This window comes from Nipponia nippon, unplaced genomic scaffold (assembly GCF_047370975.1).
Source record: "Nipponia nippon isolate SJK-2023a ecotype South Korea unplaced genomic scaffold, ASM4737097v1 scaffold_12, whole genome shotgun sequence".
Classification (NCBI taxonomy): Eukaryota; Metazoa; Chordata; class Aves; order Pelecaniformes; family Threskiornithidae; genus Nipponia; species Nipponia nippon.
The window spans coordinates 11,205,756-11,229,283 of record NW_028262313.1 but is presented as its reverse complement, the minus strand read 5'-3'; the positions used below and the strand labels follow the sequence as shown (position 1 = coordinate 11,229,283).

The window sequence follows — 23,528 nt, the reverse complement described above, 5'->3', positions numbered from 1 at the left end:
TTTTATATATATATGATTATTTTGTTGTTATATATATGAGATTTTTGGTTTTGCTAAAGATAAACTAACTTTTCTTTCCTCTGAAAAATTATCTTATTCAAAATTATTAATAAGAAGGGAGCAGAATCAAGATAAATGCCCCTAGCATTACGTGATTGTTCCTCTAAGCACTTCTGTGTTGAAGATCTCAGAATCCAACTAAAAAATAAATTCTGCTTGTGTTACTAATGCAAAAAAATTTCACTGACTTTGGAGGGACTATTTGTATAACAGAGGCGAGGAGGATTTTGTTAGACAACAGAAGGTGGGAAAAAATATTGTAAAAAATAATAACAAGTTTTCAAGGTGAGTAGAAAACATTACTGTTTAACTACTTTATAGATTGTCTTTCATCCATATACAAATGATCCAAAAGAGAATATTACAGGCACTTAACAAAGCCTAGTTTCAGAAATACCATAGTACCAAACAATTTTATTAATATTTCATACAAATTTTTAAGTCAATTCTGGCTAATATTTTGATGTTGCTGAAGGCAAACAAAATTCATGAACAATAGCTTTCTGTGTTTTACATTGGACTGAATGTTGTAAGTAACTATCTTAATTATAAACTAACCTAGAATTGTAATGATTGAAGCAGGGTAAAACCAATACATTTTGTTTTCTTTACTTTATTTCAAAATAGAGTGATTATAAATACATTCTTGTTATATTTCCTTCCCAACTCTTTGGATGCAACCAAAAAAAAAAAACCTCACTGTGCTCATTTCATACAAATTCAATGTACAAATCATGCAAAAGATATTATAGATATTATACCACTATCAAGTTCTGGATATGTTTTTTTGATTCTGAAACATTTGTTAACATTATTCACAAGGCCATGCCTTTTATATCGTCATTATGGCTTTTTAAAAAAAATCATTTAAAAAAAAAGATTTTTATACTTGATTTCTATATTATTGTCAATCTTGAACACTAAATGCAAAATGTAAATCATCTAATGGGCTCGTGTTCTTGCACCATGTTTGCTTTCTGATAAAATTGCACAATTTTTTTCTTTTTCAAGGAAACGATTACACTTTATTGATTTTATTTAAAAATGGAAACTTCTTTATAATACAATGAAAACAACAGATTATGTTAACACCTTCACTGATTTAGTTTATGTCTATGGGTCTTAACAGCCATTTTACAAGCATGGCCACTCAAACCAACATAATGAACAGATAGATCTGTTAAGCCACATCCGAAGAGTCACCTTCCCAGATAGACTGACTATAGATTTGAATGGACATTACACTAAAACTGCTGTGCAGACACATACACTGATTCAAAACATGGAGGAAATAAACTGACATTAAGGTTGTCATTCAAAGTAACAATTTCACAGAAATATAGTGTTTTGCCAACTTCTGCGTTCTTCACTCACACTATTATGCCTACATATTGCACCATATACATAAAACACTTAGGAACAATTTCTACAGGAAGGTCCAGATTGTGCAACCTTTATTGATGCTGGTGAATCGACGCTCAACTGCATAATCCCAAAAGAGTGTCACTGGTCTCTATGTATTATATACAATATTTCTGAGATGGCTCTTTCTTAAGTCAATGCCAAAACTCTTATCTAAGCCCCACACTTGGGCAGGTGTTTAATTATTAGCTCATGAATAGTACCTCTGCACATGATTTAGGTTGAGCTTAAATGCTTTACTGGATTGGGACCTCAATGAGCAGGAAAATCTGGCCCAGTGTAATGGTACAGCATAACAATTCAGTTCTTCCTCTTTTGATCAGTGAATAGAAGACCTCACCACAAAAAAAAAAAAAAAAAAAAACAAACACAACAAAAAACAAAATCTCAATTTTTTAGTTGAGGAAGATATGATCATTTATCATTGCTCTTTCAACTCAGGGCAACACGAGTCATAAGCACATCAGTTTTAATGTCACTTAAAAACATTAGCTTATTTGCTATTTTTAATATTTTTAATGCATGCCTCTCGATAGAAGGGTATGGACATGACAGTCTCTGACAATGCACTGAAGTGTGTCAGAAGTCTTATGCTTTGGCAAATCCCAGTGAATCTTGACACCTCCTCAAAGCCATGCAGCACTGTGCAGAGTAGGCACAGTGACCCATTCTTCTTAGCCTACTGATGGAGCCATTATAGTCTATCATGTCATCTTTAACACTCCTTAATCCACAGACACTTGACACAATAAACTCAAATGTTCTTACTCAAGCCTTGGCCATTTATTGCATCATTGGGCAACCAAGAACTTTTTATGCTAGAAACACATATATGCATAGTATCCATGTCCTGAAAATCTCTATGACATCCTGAATGAAGTCAATTATTGTGCATGGATAGCAGCAGCTTTTTGAAAAGAAACTCAGCGATTAATCTATCTGTTATAATTTTATTATCTGAAGTTATGCATATACTTTGTAGTATGGAGAAAAATAATAAAACAAGCCTCTTTCTAAGTTACAAGAATATAAACAAATGTCTGAAAGTAGAAAAATGTTGTTTTGTTTTGCTTTCTCTTAAATAAAGAAACAGTGCCTTTTTTTTCTTTTTTGTAAACTTTGTTAAAAACATACTGCAGGCTGTTTGCCAAGTATCATTCCAGAATAAAAATTTCACAGCAGTGTCATAAAGCCCTGAAATTGGAAGTTTATAATGGAAATAGCTGACACAGCCTTCTCCATAGTATTATTATTGGGTCTTGCTGTAATATTTGCTAGTTTCAAATTCATGAAAAGCATTCATGTTTATATCCTACTAATCTTAATTGATTTATCTATTGATTATAAAAGGTGGGGGGGAGGTTCTGGAAGCAAAGGAGATAGAGGGTCTTATACAAAGCTCATTGAAATGAATGAAAAAATTCCTTTTCAAGTCAAAGAACTGTTAATCTCATAGTATAGATTTGCTGTATGATGCTTTACCTATATATCTCCATTTTCATCTCAAGGTGCCATCTACCAGTGAGATACAGTGGGGATTTTCCATTCTCTACTTTTTTTTCCTAGCTATTCAGATTCAGCTTTCACAAAGGCAAGTTTTTACTCTCTAGATACAAGCTACACAATACTCTGAACTGAGACCACTATATTAATTTTACACTGTGGTTTTAAAATAGACATGATTTGCCATATTGTTCACTGTTCTGATCAGTTTTTTCTGACTGACAGACAGATAATAAGAACAGAAAACTTATGCATATACAATTAAAATATTACGCTTACCATGAATTCCTGTAAATACTTGTAGTGAAAACTATTTAGATTAAGCTGTAGAGCCCTGAAAAGCAAGACAACTGATGGCAAATAATTGCCTGAGACACAATACTAAAAAACTAATGAATCTATTTTAAAATGCACCATTGGTAACAAATCTGAAATAAGATAATATGCTAATTTCACAAGAATATTACAGAACAATTTTATTATTATTATATCCGATCACTTAATTCTGGATGATTCTATATATTACATCCCCAGTTTCCGTTTGGTATATTGTTCTGTTTTTATTTATACTGAATGATTAATGCATTGTGATCAGGAAAACAAGTCAGGCATATTAAATACATATTAAGGAGTACATATTTTTCCTATTTAGTATACAAAGTATTTCATAAATATGAATTATATTACAAAAATAATTTCTGCTACGCTCACACAGTAAGCAATTTGACAATTTTGGACAACCTGTTGGGGTTGCAAGTGTTTCACGTAACTGAGAAGGAACTCTAGTTTTAATTGGAGATGAGTCTTACAACAGATTCTGCATAAACATCAAATATTTTCTTCAGATGCCACAAATACTGCAGAAGTCAGTTTGAACTATTTTCTTTCTTTTTTTTTTTAATTTTATGTATAGACATGTATCCTTCAAGTGGTCAAATTTATTTCATAGGTATGTAATGCATGGTATATTTTAAACAAATATTTGCACAATTTAACATTATAATTCCAGTGGTTTCAAGATGCAGGCCATAAATGTAACCAATTTACACATACTATCGAATGTTCTCTCTTTGCATGCTTGTTACTTTTCAGATAATCTTTTAACAGTGCCATTACAACACCACAAATCAAAGGATTACTCCAGTTCCACCAACTTAAATCCACGTGCAGGATGAACGACCCAGCTGAGGTACAAATACCAGTACCAGGTTTCTTGTGTTTGTTCTAACAAATCACAAGGAGACGATGGTTTTGCATTTAAGGTACAAAACATATATGCCTCTTGAGGTTAAATTCAGTGTAATTTGTATAAAGCATCCCTTTGGCAATAGAGTTTGCAGTATCCCTACAGGATTCCACAGGGCATGAGCTTTATGTAGTAAAATCCATTAAGGAAATTCTCCTCTACTTGATAAATCATATGCAGCTACAGCTAATCAGACACCCTTGGATACACCTGCCTCTATGCCTATCAATATAATATAGTATTTGGAAGTTAAAAGTCAACAAAAGGCACTTTCATCATTAAATAAATGTCCTCTGTAGGCAATAAGATTGCATGACCTATATTTTATTCAAAGCTGTTTGCTCTTCAAGGACTTGTAGGTAGTCAGGTGAACCTTGAAGTTTAGCTTTTAGTTCAAAATATTCACTTTTTCTTTGTTCCACTACAATTTTACTATGATTACCACCTATTAGAGATTTCTTGGGTTTTTTGTCTTGTTGTTTCTCTGGATAACGTATTTCAAAGCCACTGACACCTATGCTGTTGTATTCTTTTTTACTTTCCAGAAAATTTTGAATAAATACATTGGAATCCCTCCCAGGGAATAACTCATCCAGTTCATCGATTGTGCTAAGTCTTTTTCTGGTATCCACATGCAATAAATCTTTCTCCTTGTCATTAATATTTCTCAGAATGACTTTTTGCCCTGGTGGGTCAGCAAATGTGAAGCCTGTTTCAGACTCTTTTAAGCCACAGGTATGACTTTTGCTCATCTGCTCAATGGTTTGAGGAATGAAGGCCTCTGCACCTAGTCCATCTTTTTTGTTTGACTTGTGATCGTGCTTTCTTAGCTGCAGTTGCATAGAACTGCATTCTTGATTTCCAATCCCTTCATGCTTTACAGTTGGTTTTTTGTTGCGCCGAAGCACAAAAACAAGAAGACAAAAAGCAACAAACACTGTTAAAATAAGCACAACTAATATGCTTAAGATTAGGATGGACAATGGAACTGGGCCACCAGGAGGACTCCGAACTGGTCCCAGTGCTGTTGTAAAAGTAACAGCGGGCATAGGACTAGTGAACAGAGCAGATGGCTTGTTTAAAAGTTTAGGACAGAGGATCTCATTTTTCAGAGACTTAAGTTCAATGTTAGCAAACTGTACAGGTGTTTCACATTTCAATTCCTTCACCACAATACCGTCATTTAGCTTTTCAAGCCACAGTTTTAAAGCAACTAAATCACAAGTGCAGTCCCATGGATTACCTTCCAAATCAATCTGTGTAAGAGATTTTAGCTGATCAAGAACGCCACTTACAGGTAAATACATGAAATGATTGTTCCTCAGATTCAGCCTAGCAAGTGGTGCACCAGCAAAAACGTATGCTGGCAAGCTTCGTAGAAGATTGTTGTTCAGGTAGAGCAACTGCAAATTTGGCATTAAGTCAAAGGTGCCTGCTAGGATTTCTTTGATAACATTGTATTCCAGATACAGATATTGCAAGTTGTGGAGGCCAGCAAACATTTCTGGGCTCAGACGCTCTATCTGATTGCCATTGAGATACAATCTCCGTAAATTTGTAAGGTTGCGGAAAACTTCTCCTTTGATCACTGAAATATGATTGCTGCCTAAATGTAGCAAATCCAGCCCCTCAAATTCAATGAAATCCGTAGTGTCCACATCCTTAATATAATTGCCATTTACATGCAGTTTCTTGGCATTTAAAGGTTTTGGTACGAGTTCAGCCATTGACTCTATATTTCTTTCTTGGCAATTTACACTTAATCCCAAGTCCGAAGGATGAGTTTTGCAAACACAGGGGACTGGACAAGGAGTTAAAGGAGGCACCCTGGTCTGGTAAGATACAATTTGACTGAGATTGCGATTAGACAGTGCTTTGCCTGCTACTATCCCCGAGATCTTCGAAGGATTTGTAGTCTTTGGCGGCTTTGTGACTAATCTGTGCACTGACGTTTGAGTGGTGTGGCCATTCGGTGTGCTGTAACCGGGCTCCAGTTGCGAGGGAGGCAGAATGCGCACATCAAAATCACTCCCTGTCCCCATGGAGCACAGCTCTTGCTTGTTGGTTTCTTTCAGTAGCCTTCCATACAAGTCACTGGGTGTTTCACAGATAGCTTCTCCAATGTAGATGTTATAGGGCATGTTCTCCAGCCATGCTTTCAAAGGCAACAAATCACAAGTACAATTCCAGGGGTTGTCTTCCAGCTGCAATTCGACAATTCGCCCAATGTGTTCCAGAACTCCAATGTATGGAAGCTTCTGTATTCGATTCCCTCGTATATCCAGATGGGTTAGAGAAGCAAATCGAAAAATGTTGTCGGGAAGGAATGAAATCAGATTGTCATTAAGGATCAGGACTTTCAGCTTGTGAAGCTTATTGAAGGCTCCCCGTTCAATAAACTTGATTAAATTGTAGTCAGCTTGGAGATACTCCAAGTTCTCTATGCCAAGGAAAGTGTCAGCTCGGAGAATCTTTAATTCATTGTTGTTCAAGTGCAACTGTTTTAATGCACTAAGACCCATAAAGGCCCCTCCCTCAATGTTCTGTAATTTATTATTACCCAGTTGCAAGGACACTGCATGTGTAAAATTAAGAAAGGTATTTGGATATAGAATAATTAGCAGGTTGTTTTGAAAGTTGAGGTGGTAAAAATTAGACCATGGTGGTTTAAGTTGATTTGGTCTGTAGAGTGCAACCTTCTCACAGTTGACATAGAGTACATTCTCAACTGACACACAGGAGCAAACATTGCAAATTTCCACAGATATATCAGCATCTGCAGTTGTAGAAGAAACTGGAGATGACAGAACCAGAAAGAGCCACAGAAACATCTTCTTGTGATCAGCAAGCAACCTTAGGCTCCTGAACAAAGATAAAGAATCTGAAGAAGAAAGAAGAAAAGAAAAAAGAAAACATTTTTCAGTTGTCATTGTTCTAAAATGTCATTTGGGTTAAAAATTGTATTCCACTGAGCTACTGTACCTGCCAAGGATTATAGATAAACTACAAGCACTGAATTTAAAATAAAATGAAAGATTTTAACAACCAAACAAATACACGGGAGCTAGAATGATTTCAAATACGGAATGTAAATCTCTGTAGATAAACACATATAACTCTCAGGTCTGTCAAATGTATTTCTTTCTCTTCTACATGCCAAACATGCATAACTAACAAAGTAAAATAACCAAAGGAGATTCCAATTTTATGCATATTTACTGTCCTCAATCCTGCACTGCTCATATGTTGCCATGCATTTCAGGGATATTAAACACAAATGCTGATGTTATGCATGCCCAAACATCTGGGCTGGGATAGCACAATATAGAAAGGATGAAGATGCAGCACAAAAAGCAATGTCAATACTCACTGTATATATCTATAGCATCAACACACACAGATTATCACTACGGTAATAGTGAGATTCACTCAAGGGATACATAGGCATGCACACACATTGTTTCTGTCACTTATTATACCTGGTTTGAATAAATAGGTGGTAAACTGATTGCAGGAATACAATGAACTATCCACAAAACAAGAAGATCAGCTCTGAGTGACCAATGGGAGCACACGGATATGGAAGAAGCATGCAGAGGCATACAGCCCCATTCCCAGGAGTAACAATACCCTGACTTGCAAAACAAAGTCACGTTTCACCAGCCTGACACTACTGAAACCTGAGAACTTTTTTTTGGTAAAACATTATGTAATTTCCTCTTATCCCTGCACTGATACAGAGGTGGCTTTCAAGAACCCTTCACATACAGTCAGGCCAGCTGAGCTGCCATTTTTTACGCAGAAGAACTGGAGCCACAGCATTTCCTCTGACTTAGAAGGTAGCTTCTTTTTTTTTTTTTAAACAAATCAGTCAATAATCAATACATTGTTCCCCCCACCTTCCCCATTGCCCCCATTTCCCAACTTGTCCCTTTCATTTCCTGCTGTGGAAAGCCACTGAGTTGGCAAGAGGGAGCCAGGATGGAAGTGGTGAAAGCAGGAGCCAGCTGGAGGGAGGAGAATCGGGCTGGAGGGAGCTGCAAGGAGGGGAAGATGCGCCAGGGGACCTGGAATGGAGGGCAGAGAAGGTATGAGGGGGGAAGGAAAGGAGGACAGAAGGACAAGAGGGAGAGGGAAAGCTGAGAGGAGGGAGGGAAGGAAGAGGGGAAGGGATGGCTGAAGGGGTCAAGGAGGCCGCGGAGAGGGGCCACGGGGAGAAGAAGGAGAGGAGCAGCCGCTGCTGATCCCCGCAGGCTCCCGACCCTGGCCGCGGCGAGCCCACAGGGGCAGCCCGACGCCCCCGCACCCTCACCACTCCATCTCCCTCCCCCTCCCAGCCGCCGTCCCCCCATATCCCTGCCTCGCCCACGCTCGAGTCCCCTCTTCTTCCTCAGCTCCGGGGCCCCGGCCGGTGCCGAGCGGGCACGCTGCGGGCGCTGTGCGGAGCTGGCGGCGAGTCGGCGAGCCCGGCCAGGAATGCAGGCACTACCGCAATTTTTTGCCGCAACCGGCTCGGCTGGTGCCGGCTCCCCTCTGTCGTGGGCGCCCCGTCGCCCTCTGCCTCCCGGAGGGGGAAGGCAGGAGGGACACGGGCGCACACACACCGCACGCACATGCCGGCTGGGAACGGGCGCAGCGCGGCGATGCAGCCCAGCATCCCTTCCACCCTCCCTTTGCAACAAGGCACAACCGCGGTCCCCGCCGCCAAATGCTCCCCACCCTCCTTCGGCACCTTTGCAAAGTCCAGCCCGCAGCACATTCACACACCCCCTTCCCCCGGTCCCACTGCACAGATCCTGCCCCCCCAGTCCCTCCCACACCTCCACCAGCTTATCCGGGCCGCCCGCAAAGGATCGGAGCGGGCAGCGCTGCGCCCGGTGCCGCTGGCTCGGGGCTCCGGGAGGCGGCCGGCTGGCGGCGAGAGGCGAGAGCGATGGCAGAGAGGCTCCGGCAGGAAGCCACTGTCGCCTCGTCTCTCTCCTGCCCCCCCCCCCCGCCCCTTTAAAATAACAGCAGTAATTATTATAGGAATGAAAACAAAACCTTCGGAATGATTAAAAGCAATTAAAACGCCAACATAAACGCAGCCCCGTCATGCCCCCCCTCCCCGCCCGCACTCACACGCCCGGCGGGGCGGCCGGCCGCCCCCGGCGATGCTCCCGGCGGCGCTCCGCGGCGAGCTCGGCACCTTCCCTACCTCGGCGGCCGGGGTCGCCGCGGCCCCGCTCCGCTGCGCTCCACCGCTCTCCCTGCGAGGTCTCCCCTCCGGCAGCTCCACGCACGCACTGAGCGGCGGGGGCAGCCGGGCGCCCGCCCGGGCGAGCACCCCTGGCCGCGCTGGCCGCCGAGGCGCGGAGCGAGGCGAAACCCGGCGCTGCAGTACGCCGGCGGGCTCCGCCGCATGCAGCAACCGCCTCGCTGAGCCCTGCCCCGACACAGCGGTCCCCCGTACACATGCGGGGAGAGGATCCCTCTGCAGACGGGCACCCGCTCCCATCGCACTGCTCTCGCCCACCCCTTGCACGCAGAGAGAGCCCCCTCCCCTTCGCCACACGCACACTCGCACACACATATGCACGCACGCACCAAGCGCACGGGCGCTGCTTTGGAGGGGAAGGAGGCGCCGCTCCGGGGGAGCAATCCCAGCGCATCGCAACCGCGAAAGCCTCTCCCGCACGCCTGGAGGCGCACCGCGCCGCCGTTACCTTTCCCGGGGAGATGCCGGGCTGCGCCTCCGCGCAGCTCAGGCGGGTGCGGCGGGGCGGGAGGCGCCCCCCGGGGCGGCGAGACCGGCGGGGCCCCGGTGCGGCGCCGGGCGCCGCGGGGCTGCCATGGGCGGCGCGCAGGAGCTACAAGTGCAGTCCGGGGCACAGCCGGGACGAGGCCGTCCCGCCCCCGCTCACCCGCCCAGCGCCTGGGTGCGCGCCGCTTAGCACCGCGGCTGGGAAAAGCGGAGCGGGGAAGGAAAGGGAAGAAAAGAAAGGACTCCCCCCATCTTTTCTGACGATCTCCCTCCCCCCGCTTGAAACAAAAGTAGAGGTGGAAACTGAGTGGGCAGGATGGTAACATTTGCTGCATTTAATGTGCATGGCAATCATGGAACAAAATTGCGGTGAGGAGGCATACCCGACCCGTTCTTAAGACAACACAGCTATTTGTGTATCTCATTCTTTGTGGTTAGGTGAAATTCCTCCTCTCCTTAGGTAACAACTGCAGTCTGATGAAAAAAATCCTCTAATGTTATGCGCTTGTGCAAAACAGATTCTGCTAATTAAGAACTCGTGTTTACCTTTCATAATATACTTTCAAATGGTAATGAGTACCCCCAAACAAGGTGACACCTCTTTCCGAGGCGGAAGAGTCAGTTATCCAAATGAAATCTTGCAAGGGGAGTTCAACTGCTTGTCCGTTACCATGAATGGTAACATAATTCGGTTAGAAAACTGTTTATGTATTGCACACATAGCAGTTGTGAGTGCTAGTTCTGGGCAGTAAACATCAGGGAATGGAAAACAGCAACTGCTTTCTTCATTTACAGAAATGAAATAAGTAGCTTGCTCCAAAGGCTGACTGCATGTAATTGAAATAATTGCAGAATTTTATTTTGCATTATGCGGATAGACTGATACCTGAAAACAAATGCAGCTGAGACATCAATAATTTGCATATCACAATAGAACTGAAACTGATCTGTGATTAATATTCAGCCAATTAAAAATGGAAGTCTTTAAAATGTAAACTCTCTTAATTATTGAACCGTTAACAAAGTGCTGTTCACATAAAAGGGAATGCATGTATATAAAGGGCCCGGTTTAGAAGGATTTGCATATAGTTTAAGCAGAATTTTTCAATCTCTATTTAAATAAACTCATGGAATAGAGAGCAAAGGTCTAGAATAAAATTCATTTAGGAAGATATCTGGTTTATAAGTCTCTTTTAACAACAGGCACAGAAATGCAGGTGTAAAGATCAAGGTGTCGGTTTTGTTTAAGCAGCTACATTAAGCTGGATGTTAAAATAATTCCTTGCTTATTTAGTAGGTGAAAGAGCATCTAGACAGTACCAAAGACAGATCACTACTCCCACTACCATTCAAACAACTGCTTAGAGACCGAATAAAAAATCAAAAAAGGAGCATAATAGCAGATCATATTTTAGCCAAGTAAACTGTGAAATGAACAACTATTTAAGAGAACTGAAATTGCACTATAGCTAAATAATTCTTGATGTTTCTATTATAAGTGGCTATTAACAGTGACATATGTTTATGGTGTTGTAGAACTTATCTGAGAAGGAAATTTAGTTATGCAACACAATTTCATTATTAGGGTTTTAGTATGTCATATTTTTATATTTATTTCTAATTTACAGTCACAAAAAATAACTCTTCCTCCAAATCTTGTTTAAGTGTTTTCTAAGCTACTTATCTTAACCTACAACATGTCAAACTCACTAGGATTTAGGCTTTTATGTCAGGACAACAAACCAAACCAAACTGAGGATAATTTTAAAGTATAACATAAGCACAAGTTTAAGGTCAAGACTGTGATCCAAGACGATGACGTGCTTAAGGAATAAATCACTTTAAGGGGTTACATCCTAGAATCACTTGGTTGCACCCCTTTCTTTGAGATCTGGCTAGAAGTTCTGTCACCATCAGTAGAAATTTTCTGTGTAGCCTGATGGTAGATAGTAATTGGAAGATTGCAAAGACAGAAAGGGCAAGTTGGATTATCTGGTCGGGTTCCCTGAAGTTTACGAGATTACACCATGCCCATTATTGTCATCTCTAACTTTTTCTTAAATTTTTTTTCTGTGATGGAACCTCATTCATCTCCTTTGATATTTTTCTCTGTCTGTCTGTTGTTTGCCACAGGAGTATGTATTTTTCCTTCTTCAGTTTAGCAAAAGGAGAGCAAAAGCTAACAAGAAGACAGATTAGTAACATGATTTTCTGCAAAGAGAAGTATCTGAAGAAAAAGTAAAAATGTGAGATATACTGCTTCCCACCCAAGGAGGCACACACAGGGTGGCATTTAGTAATGGTACAATTAGCTTATCAATAATGTCATTACCAGATCTAAGTAGAAGTTCTTGGGAGAGAAAGGTAATTTTTACTCTTGGCTACTGAAATTCATCATGCAATCTGCTCATAAATTACAGAAGCCTATTTATATTTTGTTTTCTTTCACATTTTTGTGAGAGCTTCTAAACAACACTTTTCTTCTAAACACACAGATGTGCTTGGTCACCTGCCTCTCCCAATTTACTTCTGGGCTGATGCAGGAACTTGAGACTGAAACTGTGCTTTATGTCTGTTCAAAGTCTTCCAGGAGAAAAACCTTCCTGTAACAGAATCATCGAAATGCAGAGGCCAGTCGAGATGCTGAATCTACTGCTCACAGCATGAAACCTTGGAGACCATTTCCTCAAGCTGTTCGGCACACATGCAAATAGGACTTCAGCTGAAGTCAAGGGGAGTTCTGCACAATAAGTTGCTTTGTTTTTTCATCCACAGTAATTTTGAGTGAGAAATTAACTGATAGGCAACAGGAGCTAAACATCCTACTCATTCCTGGGCATTTCCAAGTACAATTTAAGATACAGTATCTGAACTCAGGCTGCATGTGTACACATAAGAGGCGCGGAGGAGGTATCTTTCATACAATTGCCAACGTCCTACCTTTATGCTACCTATGGATGCATGGGCATCCTAAACGCTTTTCCACAGGAACTGAGTTGCACTTTTCTGCACTCTCTCCAGTTTGTCTGTTGTCATCCTGAAAATGAAATAAGGGTTAGTTCCCAGTAGTTTGAACTAACCAGAGATACTGATGACCCACACACCTGTGGCTCTTGAAATCAGAAGACCAAGACAAGAAATTGCTATTGCCATGACCAGCATGGGAGCATGCTTTCCTTGTTCATGTGCTGACATCTGTACTGGCCAGCTGTGAGTAAGCCTTGTGTACCCAGCTGCCGAAAACACACCTGGGAGAGAAACAGTGTGCACACAAATGTATTTGGGTTATTCTGTTTGAAAAGGTTCATGCCAGGAGTAGAAACTCATATAAAAAGTCTCCAGAAATTAATGGGAATCCCTTTGGATCAGGCTTTATTTTATAATTATTACATAAGCACTACATGTTACTCTTTCTTTTTCCCAAAGAATGGTAAGAATAGCCCAAAAGTTAATGTTGTGGCCCCTCACACAGAGACCAGGTAGAGAAGAAACTGTTTTATTTGAACACATAGAAAGCTGGTTAACAATCCTTTGAATAGGAAAGGAAAGGTTTCTGTGGGCTCTGCCTGTTTCTGGAGTTTCCATGGTTAAACAATTTCTGTTTAACAAGTCTACAACGTGTTTCTGCTCCCAGATAAATCAGTAACAACTGCCATACTCAGCAAACAACATCCAACACAGCAGAATACAACAATGACTGTGCAGCACTGTCTTATAATAGGGCTTCAACTGATAGGACATAGCCTTTTGAGGAGAAAAAAAAAAAAGCGATAATTCCACCCACTGTCCCTGTCTTCTGTGTATTTTGCCAGACTGTCAGTCAGAAGAGGGGGAGGAAGAGCATCCTTGAAAACTCTGTATGCACTAGAGTGAGTCCCTGCATGTGCATCCTTTTAAAGGTACAGTGTGATAGGAAACAGTGCAAGTCTGCAATGCACTGAAAATGGTGAAAGAGTACCATGCTAAATAAAGTGGAAGAAATGCTGTCAGATATATGTCTCTGCTTGGCTCCCTATTATTTCCGCCTGACTTACTCCATTTTATCCAGGAGCCGTCTTCAATGTGCAAGTAACCCATCACCTGCTCCCCGAAAGCATCACCTGAGAAAACAGTGAAATGCATGCATCCCTTTAACAGGGATTGGCAGGGATTTTTCATTCCATCTTTTCCTACTCATTTGCAATGAGTTGTTGTCTTGAATGTTCAATAAAGTGGGCATGCTGCTGGTAGCGGGTCTTCTGACTAATTCTCTTTGTAAACTCAGCCTGCGGGGATGTCCAGCTCCATAACACTGCTCTTGCCAGATTTTTCTGTCAGGGCACAGTGGGTAGGCATTTAATTTCACTAAATTGCAAGTTGTCTAGTGCTTTACTTATTTTGTTTCTCTGTGCTCATTTACCTAGGGGTTGTTCACCCTCCAGCTCGCTGTCACAGGCTAAAGCCAAGCTTGGCCTATCCTCCTGCCCCCTGAGACAATGAAAAGTGTGAAATCAGAAGACAAAGAAACTAATGAAAAAATAATGCATGAAGAATTTACCTCAGATATTTTTCTCTAGGGTTGTATGATATAAGGTTAAATGCAAAACCTAGCAGCAACTGCTGTTGTCCTACCCAAGTCTCTTGTGGAAACTGCTCACTAAACTGATTTCTCAAGAAGAGAAATAAGGATTCTGTGCTAGAAGACTCTGACATTATTGAATATCCCGAATCATGAAATAACACTTCATCCTCCCTGAGTGAACAGCCTATTAACTGAATAAAAGAACTATGCCCATATACTGCAGAGAAAATTTAAAGAAATTTGACTGTGGTTGGAAATGTTGGCGGATAGGAAGGAAAGAGGTACTTTAAGAAGGGGGAAAAATGTATTGTGTTACAAGGCTTGTTTCTTTGTTTGCTCCTAATAACTTTATCTTCAACAGTGGAGCAGTGTAAATCTTTTATGCTATGAATACCATACCTCTTAGGCTTCCAGTCAGGATTGGATGGGTTCAGGTCACTTGACATTAACAGAATGTGAATTTAGAATATTCTAATTTAAGTTCTCACTCCTCCACATTTTCCTCACGTGTGAGACTATATCTTATCACCTTCTGGAATTCCACAGCCTTAAATGGGGCTTCTCACATGTGTAAAGGTCGATGGTATAACCCCCTCATTAAGCTACCTGCAAGCAGAAGTCTCTTACTTTACTTCTTAGAAAGTTCAAGAATAAAGATTCATAGAATCATAGAATCATAGAATGTCCTGAGTTGGAAGGGACCCACAAGGATCATCAAGTCCAGCTCCTGTCCCTGCATAGGACAACCCCAAAAATCATACCATATGTCTGAGGGCATTGTCCAATTGCTTCTTGTATGTTGTCAGGCCTGGTGCCATGACCACCTCCCGGGGGATCCTGTTCCAGTGCTCCACTAGCCTTTGGGTGAAGAACCTTTTCCTAATGTCCAACCTAAAACACCCCTGGCATATCTTCCTGCCATTCCCTCGGGTCCTACCATTGGTCATCAGGGAGAAGAGATCAGTATCTGCCCCTCCTCCTTCCCTTGTGAGGAAGCTGTAGACCGCGATGAGGTCTCCCCTCAGTCTCCTCTTCTCCAGGCTGAACAGACTCCACTAAACCCTTCACCATCTTTGTGGCTCTCCTCTAGACACTCTCTAGTAGCTTCGTATCCTTTTTGTACTGTGGTGCCCAAAACTGCACACAGTACTCATGATGAGGCCGCACCAGTGCAAAGTAGAGCAGGACAATCACCTCCCTTGACCGGCTAGCAATACAGTGCTTCATGCACTCCAGGACATGGTTGGCCCTCCTGGCTGCCAGGGCACACTGTTGGCTCATGTTCAACTTGCCGTCAACCAGAACCCTCAGATCCCTCTCCACGGGGCTGCTCTCCAGCCTCTTGTTCCCCAGTCTGTCTGTACATCCAGGCTTGCCATGTCCCAGGTGCAAAATCCGGCACTTGCCCTTGTTGAACTTCATATGGTTGGTGATTGCCCAGCAAAAGCTTACAAAAAAGCTTACAATAAAAGTATGATAAAAGAGAATAAAATAATTGTCATTCAATCTTTAGAATGAAAAACAAATATGCTATTTTTGCTGAAGTTTAAGGTGGTGCTGGCTCTTGGATGAAGAGCTTCAAGCTGTGACAATGTGGAACAGGGAACGAGTGCAGAGCAACTTGCCAGCTACTCTTGTCTCTCGGCATGCTGGGAGAGTCACTCCCCAGCTACTGTGGCTCCTTTGCTCATCAGCTGAAAGACCACTGTGGTAGAATGAATAGTCCTCTAGAGAAGAAACAATGTGCTTTAGACTTGTTGCTTGGTTTAGGGAACAAGTTACACTGAAGGGGAAATATCTGAAGCAAAATTGAGATATTGCATGGATTTCCTCGTTGCTCTACTTTAATCTGCTTTTGCTTCTGGGGTTTGTTTTGCAGCTGCCCTAATTTCCTCTACTTTTACATTTTCTATTAATTTCAATTAAGGCCTCCATAGGCTCATGAGCTAACACTTGTTTTTTATTGTTTTTAAACAAGCAGGACTACATTATCTTTCCTATTGCCTCTAGACTATTGTAAAGGAATATAGGAACATGGTCTTTCAAGAAAGAAAAGAAAGTGCAGCTAGTTCAGCAACTGAGTGGTGACATTTTTTTAACCTAATGATTAAACACCAGTGCTGATCTGATATAAACTGGCTTCAGGGAAGGGACGCTCAGCCAGTAACTAAAAAAGAGATGTTTGCTTTTAACAACAAACATTTTGACACCATATCAAAATGATCAGGAAGGAGATTGTGGTTGAGATGGATGTCTCACCCTCTTTAAGAATTTCAGCCCTACCTGGTTGGAAGGGGGAATGTCCTCTGATTAGCTGGCTGCCTCACATAATTGTCTCCAAGGCCTGAGCAGCCAATCCAGACTGTTCCAAAAGCAAGTAAAATGAAACCTTCCTCATCTTTGCAAAGGCTTAAGCACAACAATATGTAGAGGCAGCTCTGCTGCATTTTCCACTGGATGGATGCACCAGGGAACAGGAGCTGAACCATCAAAAGGAAGATGGAAAAAAAGAGAAATGTCTTTAAAAATTTAAAGTTAGGTTTTAACTGGGTAAAATAATTAGTCAAGGCAGTGAAGCCTTTCAAAATATTTTTTTAAACTTCCTACAGTTTACAAAGTATATCAAAAGAAAGAGAATTCTGACAATGTGACACAGCTCTTGTAATCATGGCACTCCTAAGTGTGTTGCAGCTTCTAGCTACATGACATGCCTGGCATCTACAGATAAAACTGAGATGAGTGCTTAGAAAACAAAGACAGAGATGTAGGTACATTAGTAAGAAGGGCTAAGTTCTGCTCATTTTTATATTTATGGGGTGGTTTCATGAAAGAGAGAAGGACTAACCATCAGAGATGTAGGTACATTAGTAAGAAGGGCCAAGTTCTGCTCATTTTTATATTTATGGGGTGGTTTCATGAAAGAGAGAAGGACTAACCATCTGTCATCCCTGTTTCCCCTTATCATGTCCCTGCTACCAGCCAAAGGGTCTTGTCATACTCTTCCCTTGTGCCATCTCTGGCACTTATTAGACCCTCCTTGAATCAACTCGCTAACCTCGAAAAAATAGCTTGTTTGTTCTCTTGGTTAGGTTAGTCTTCAGCCAAATTAGCAAACTGAATTGGCTTATAAAGAGCTCCAGCATGTGTCAAAGCTGGTGTATGATTAGTGGTGGGAGTACCCAGCCACTTACAGGGTGAGAGAGAGATGGGGGAAGGTATAAGGGGGGGGTGAACTGGACTAAAAACACAGCAACAGCATATGTTAACAGTTTTGCAATGTCTTTTATAGCTTCACAGTCACGTAAATTCAATTTTAATCAAAGTTTATATAGAAAAGTAAAGGAGAAAATTAAACTTCTGTAGAGTTCCTTTGCTCCACTAGAACAAGATCTGGATTTTCTCACACTTGGGCCTTTTAACATTTAAAAATGAAAGATATCTTCCCACATGTCCATGAAATCTCATTTTCAGAAGAAACATTTATGCATATTTACTAAATAGTGAAAAAATCGAAGGCAGATTTATGTGAAAAGTCTAAACCAATGCCTGAATGATGGAAACATTGTAATTTGAAGGAGAATTCCAGCCTTATTGGAATCCTCTTATGCCGAGGAGGATATACTTGTAGACAAATTCAGTATAATCAAAGAAATAAAAAACATTGCCTCTGCTTAATCTCAGGATCTGTGACCTGAATACTCTTCTGACATACATTATTTCAGGTCTTCTCCAAGATGTGAAGTTATAACCTGCCAGACAAATCTGAAGCCAGCATGCTCTGAACATACGGGGAAATTTATTTTATTGAATAAGTGATTCGTATATCAATAAAGATATTCAGATATTCACATATCAATAAAGTAAGTGAGAAGCATTGCAGAAGGATGAAGAAAAAAAAGACATATTATAACAAGGGGACCCTAGCAGGTATCACGTTAAATAACTGAAGAACAGACTTGAGTGACTGGAAAGAGCAGCAGAGGAAATAGTTTTAGGAAGCTTGTACAGAGTTTGGGAGGCTGGCTAGGAGCGTATGAGTGATATTCACAGAGACCTTTATTCACTAATGGAGCTGACAGAAGCTGACAATTATGACAATGGTAATGAACCTGTCTCATCTATTTTAAGACACCTTGTATGAAGAATTCAGAGAGAAAGGAAAAAAGATCATTTTTTGGTTGGTTAAAATACCATAACTTCAAGGGATTCCCCTCCTGTTTGCTCTGCATGGAAAATATATAAAAGCCCCGTAATTGCAGAACAGTTAAATAGGTCACTTAAAATAGATCCTACAAAGTGATAGGAAAAAAAGTCCACCCTACTTTAAAGTAATTTTTCTTAACAAAAAAGAAAGAGGATTACTTTCTATTATCTTCCATGCTTTAGAAGGCCAAAAAAGTCTGTAGATTTACTTTAGAAAGCCTGTAGATGTACTTTATATGGCTGCTTTGCCTTGAGATTAGCCCGAACGTGATGTCTTCTTGATGTTTACAGATGCCAAGGGATCTAAGACATCTCATTTTCCTCCTTTTCAGTTTGTTCTGAAAACATACTGTATTGACTTCATGCCTTGTTCTTATGCTATTTTGTGCTGTTTCCTCTGTCTCCAAGATAATTGACATATTGTATTTATTGAAGGAAACTTTCATTGGGGTTGCAGTGGATGTAACTATATTGCCTTGACAGCATTCCCGTTAGTAACCCCATGGTTTTTGTTGAGGTCGTTGAAGTAATTTTTGAACAAAGTCAAGGTGTATTGCATCTTTCACTGAAGCCAATGAAGTCAGACTCACTTCTGTTTAAAATAAGGGTTTCTGATGCTTTCTTATTTTAGTAAAAAATTCCATGGTGTAATGACTGTTTTGAAAATAAACTTTACTTCCTTGTGCAAATCAGCATTAGCTCATACTATAAGTATGAATAACACCATGAAATGCTATTCAAGTATTGTTTCCCTCCTCAGGTTGTAGTTCGTTAGTTTCGACAGGTGCATGATGAAATATAACAGAAGCTGCAATGGCCCTTTGGCCTTTTAAAACTGATGTATAGCTGGCAGGTCAATATGGATACATGCATACAAGTCCAAGTTTCAGCAGAGGTCAGTGGTCAGTAGTCAGTGGGAGTGAAGCAGTCCTTCAAGTTTCAACTTAGCATCTAATTTTTTCAGAGCTGCTGACCAGCAATTAATAACACTTCTCTACCTGCACCCAAATATGGTTGGGCATTACAAGTGCAATTTAGGAGGCAGCCTACAAAACAATGATGTCAAACACATAATGCTCAGACAGACTATTTATTATCCAGTTTTTGGAAGTAGTTACCCACTTGCATTATTGTTCTGCTTAGTACAGGACTTGAGGTCATATCTCATTAACATGTTACCTTCTATTTATGTTTTTTTTCATGTGTTTGTTTTCTAAGTCACGGAACAAGACTATTTCAGTTCTAGAGATTTACTGCATAGGTGCTAGAATGTGGACATTCTTGAACCTACCAAAACCAATATTAATATTGCAGTCAGAGCTGAGAATCAATATTCCCCAAATGCATCACAGAGGATAACAGCTGAATTTTGTGGCCTTTGTTCTGTCAGCTTCTGTCAGCTTTGGATTTTTTTCATGAAGTGACATCTCCATCATATGAAAAATCCCTACCCAACATTTAATCATTTGGTTATATTTCCCTGATGACTTAATTTTTAATTAAAATACATATATTTAAAAGAAGTGTTATTTTCAAAAAACTAATTTTCAGCAATCATTAACGCTAGGCAGAGCTGATAATCCTAAGGTAGAAATGGCAGATATGAAGTATAGGAGAACAGAGTAAGGAAACCTACCCCAAAACATTTATCCTGGGACTATTACATTGTGGTGGCATCACTACGCAGTTCTTTATCAAAGAACATTAAAGGTGAGGTTCTCAGATCCTTTCTCCAGACCAAAGCAGAGCACAGCTACCACATATAAATGGAAAATTGTACCTTTTGATGGCTTTATACATTCTAAAAACTTTCTGCATCTGAAAAGAATTAAGAAAGCAAATGGACAAACATAAACTGGAACAAGCAAGCGAACGAAATTCAGAAAACACATTGAGAGTTTTGCATGGAATCCCCCAAAAAATCATAGAAGCATTTAGGTTAGAAAAGTCTTTTAAGATCATCAAGTCCAACCGTTAACCTAACTGCCAGGTCGACCACTAAACCATGTCCCTAAGCACCACATCCACACATTTTTTGAACACTTCCAGGGACTGTGATTGTACCACTTCCCTGGGCAGTCTGTTCCAATGCCTAACCACTTTCTCCATGAAGAAATTTTTCCTAATATCTAATCTAAATCTCCCCTGGCACAACTTGAGCGCATTTCCTCTTGGCCTATCACTTGTGACTTGGGAGAAGAGATCAAACCCCACCTCGCTACAGCCTCCTGTCAGGTAGTTGTAGAGAGCGATAAGGTCTCCCCTCAGCCTCCTCTTCTCCAGGCTAAACAACCCCAGCTCCCTCCGCCACTCCTCATAAGACTTGTGCTCTAGACCCTTCACCAGCTTCATTGCCCTTCTTTGGACATGCTCCAGCACCTCAATGTCCTTCTTGTAGTGAGGGGCCCAAAACTGAACACAGTACTCGAGGTGCGGCCTCACCAGTGCCACATGATGGTACTCAGGATGATCTGCTCCATAACCTTCCCCGGCACTGAGGTCAGGCTGACAGGCCTGTAGTTCCCCAGATCCTCCTTCCAACCCTTCTTGTAGATGGGTGTCACCTTTGCTAACTTCCAGTCAGCTGTGACCTCCCTGGTTAACCAGGAAAATCACATAAAATGTGACATCAGCATGTTCACTTACTGAGTCCAATCTTTTGAGTGACTCATGCACAACTTCACTTCCAGAGATTTTCCAGACCTCCAACTCTAGTTTCTCTAGAAGGTAGGTAATAATGGCACTAGGCTAATGACAATCAAACCTGGAGCAGCTCTGAGGGCTCTTCAGCTGGAAAGGATAGATATTGCATTCACTTCAGCTGAATCCCAGCACAATTCCTCCATTTCTCAGAGGTGACAGGATAAAGTACTTGCATATAATGCTCTTTCCCTGGCCCTTGGCAGTCTGACATGTTCTGTTCCCTTTTCCCAGGCATTGAGAAGGTGTTTACAAATAGTACAGCTTTACATTAGTTGAATCTGTGGTGTGCAATAGTATTGTAGACTCCAATTTTAATTAAGAGATTTTTGTTATTTCACACTGGTTCTTGTACATATAGATTCTCTCTTCTCCTCTTAAAATACAAACAAACAAACAACCCCCCCAAACACACAAACAAAACAAACACAAACAAAACCGAAACACCAGGAAGACTTAATAATAATTTCAAGTGGAGCTAGAAGGGGGATGGGAAATGGTTTGCTAATGTTAAGTATGTCCTGCCACCAGGAGGAGCTTAAGACATAGTAAGATACAATCCTGGGCCATGAATCTGTGTTTATTAATCCTGCACACCAATGGGGAGCAAACCCAGCCCTGTGGAAGCTGAGATAGAGCTTTTGTTTTCCTAGATCTAAGAGTGCAGGTTGGGTTCTTCTCCTGTGGCGTTCAAGTGTCAGGTTGAGAGATTCAGTAGCAGATGCAAAACCAGAGCAGCTCTGCCTATACCAGGAACAAAATGTGCTTCCTCACCCCATCACCTCCTACCCACCTGGATGCCTTGCACATGGACTACGTGTCATGTACGTGCTGGCTCTGTACACTGGCAATGCACATCCACTTGCTGTCTGCTCATTGCCTAATTCAGGTCCTGGGGCGAGCCTCAGGGCCACACCTGTGTGGTAATATGCAGATACTCACTGTGTTTTGCGCACAAGTGCAACACTTCAGGGCATTTGCCAGACTGCTGTAATACTATTTCACAGGTACAAGGGCAGGCTAATTTCTGCAGTGTGAATAACTTACCATTTTTAAAGAGCCATTAAGTAAACAGTAAATCATCAAAGAAATCACTGCTTGCCCTTTCTCAAAACCTGATTTTGCTACCATTCGTTGCAGTGAAAATAATTATTTCAAAGGATGCAAAAGTAGTCTCTGTGTATATTAATATGGGCTTCCTCTGTGCATCCAAACAGGTCTCTGGCAGCTTCACTGGGGCTCTGTAATTGTCTTTGATTAATCTAGACATAATGATAGGAAGCTGCAAGATTGTAATGGAGATGAGAATTTTACTTAACAAATGGTCTTATCAGGTGCTAGTCTGTATATCTCTATTTGCTGCTTCACTCCAGAAAAACAGGCTGGAGAGAAGAGAGAGAGGTGTTGAAATAAAATCTAACAAATGTAAGCTCAACGTACTTCAGAGATGCAGTGAACCATAATGTTCTTCAAACCACAAGCCGTACTCTCTCACTGCACATGTGTTTTGATGGTTCTGATTTACAAATTGTTTGGAAAAAGAGAGGATTAATGTCCCTGTTATTTGTCACTTGAAACCTTCAAAGTAGTTCACAAAGAAAAGTGATGTGATTTTCTAGTCAGACAGACCAGCATAAAGGCAGACATGTGCAGCCCTGTAGCGGGAACTGTGGCTTGAACAAAGCATTGATAGTCAGGAATTTCAGAACTGAAATCTTTGATCAGATTATACCACCATATCCAGTGTTTATTTATACAAATAAGGCAATTAAGGCAAGAAAACACATACCTAATTCTCATTAATTTTAATGAAATTGCACACCTGAATAAGAGTTAAGCAACTAGAGACACTTGCAGATCAGAGTCTATTCCAAAGATCATTGCATTAAGAGGGTCCTTACAGCTGATTTTAAAAAATAGGCTAGAGCTCTGTTCCTAAGTTTTTCCTTCTGACAAGCAGTGATAGGGATTTAAAAACAGAACTGTGATGATTCATAAATTGTATTGTAAAGAACATTATCAGCTGAGTGTTATATTGTGAGTAATATTTATTATCAGAGCAAGTGGAAATGTTTTCTAAATTTTAAATT

At 41.0% G+C, this 23,528-nt stretch overlaps 1 protein-coding gene across 2 annotated transcripts in view; it reads right to left on the bottom strand.

Annotated features, from left to right (window-relative positions):
* Nucleotides 1-576: 576 nt before the first annotated feature.
* Nucleotides 577-23,528, bottom strand: part of SLITRK4 (SLIT and NTRK like family member 4) — a 261,715-nt gene continuing 238,763 nt past the window's right edge. The window contains exons 1-2 of one of the 2 annotated variants that reach the window (XM_087748917.1): nt 9,429-9,725; nt 577-7,112 (exon numbers count right to left, since the gene is read on the bottom strand). In XM_087748917.1, the coding sequence (XP_087605043.1) occupies nt 4,549-7,112; nt 9,429-9,687 (2,823 nt within the window). In that variant the 5' untranslated portion in view covers nt 9,688-9,725 and the 3' untranslated portion in view covers nt 577-4,548. Of the gene's footprint in view, nt 7,113-9,428; nt 9,726-23,528 lie in introns of those variants that run through there. The other variant, XM_087748918.1, reaches the window with a different exon arrangement.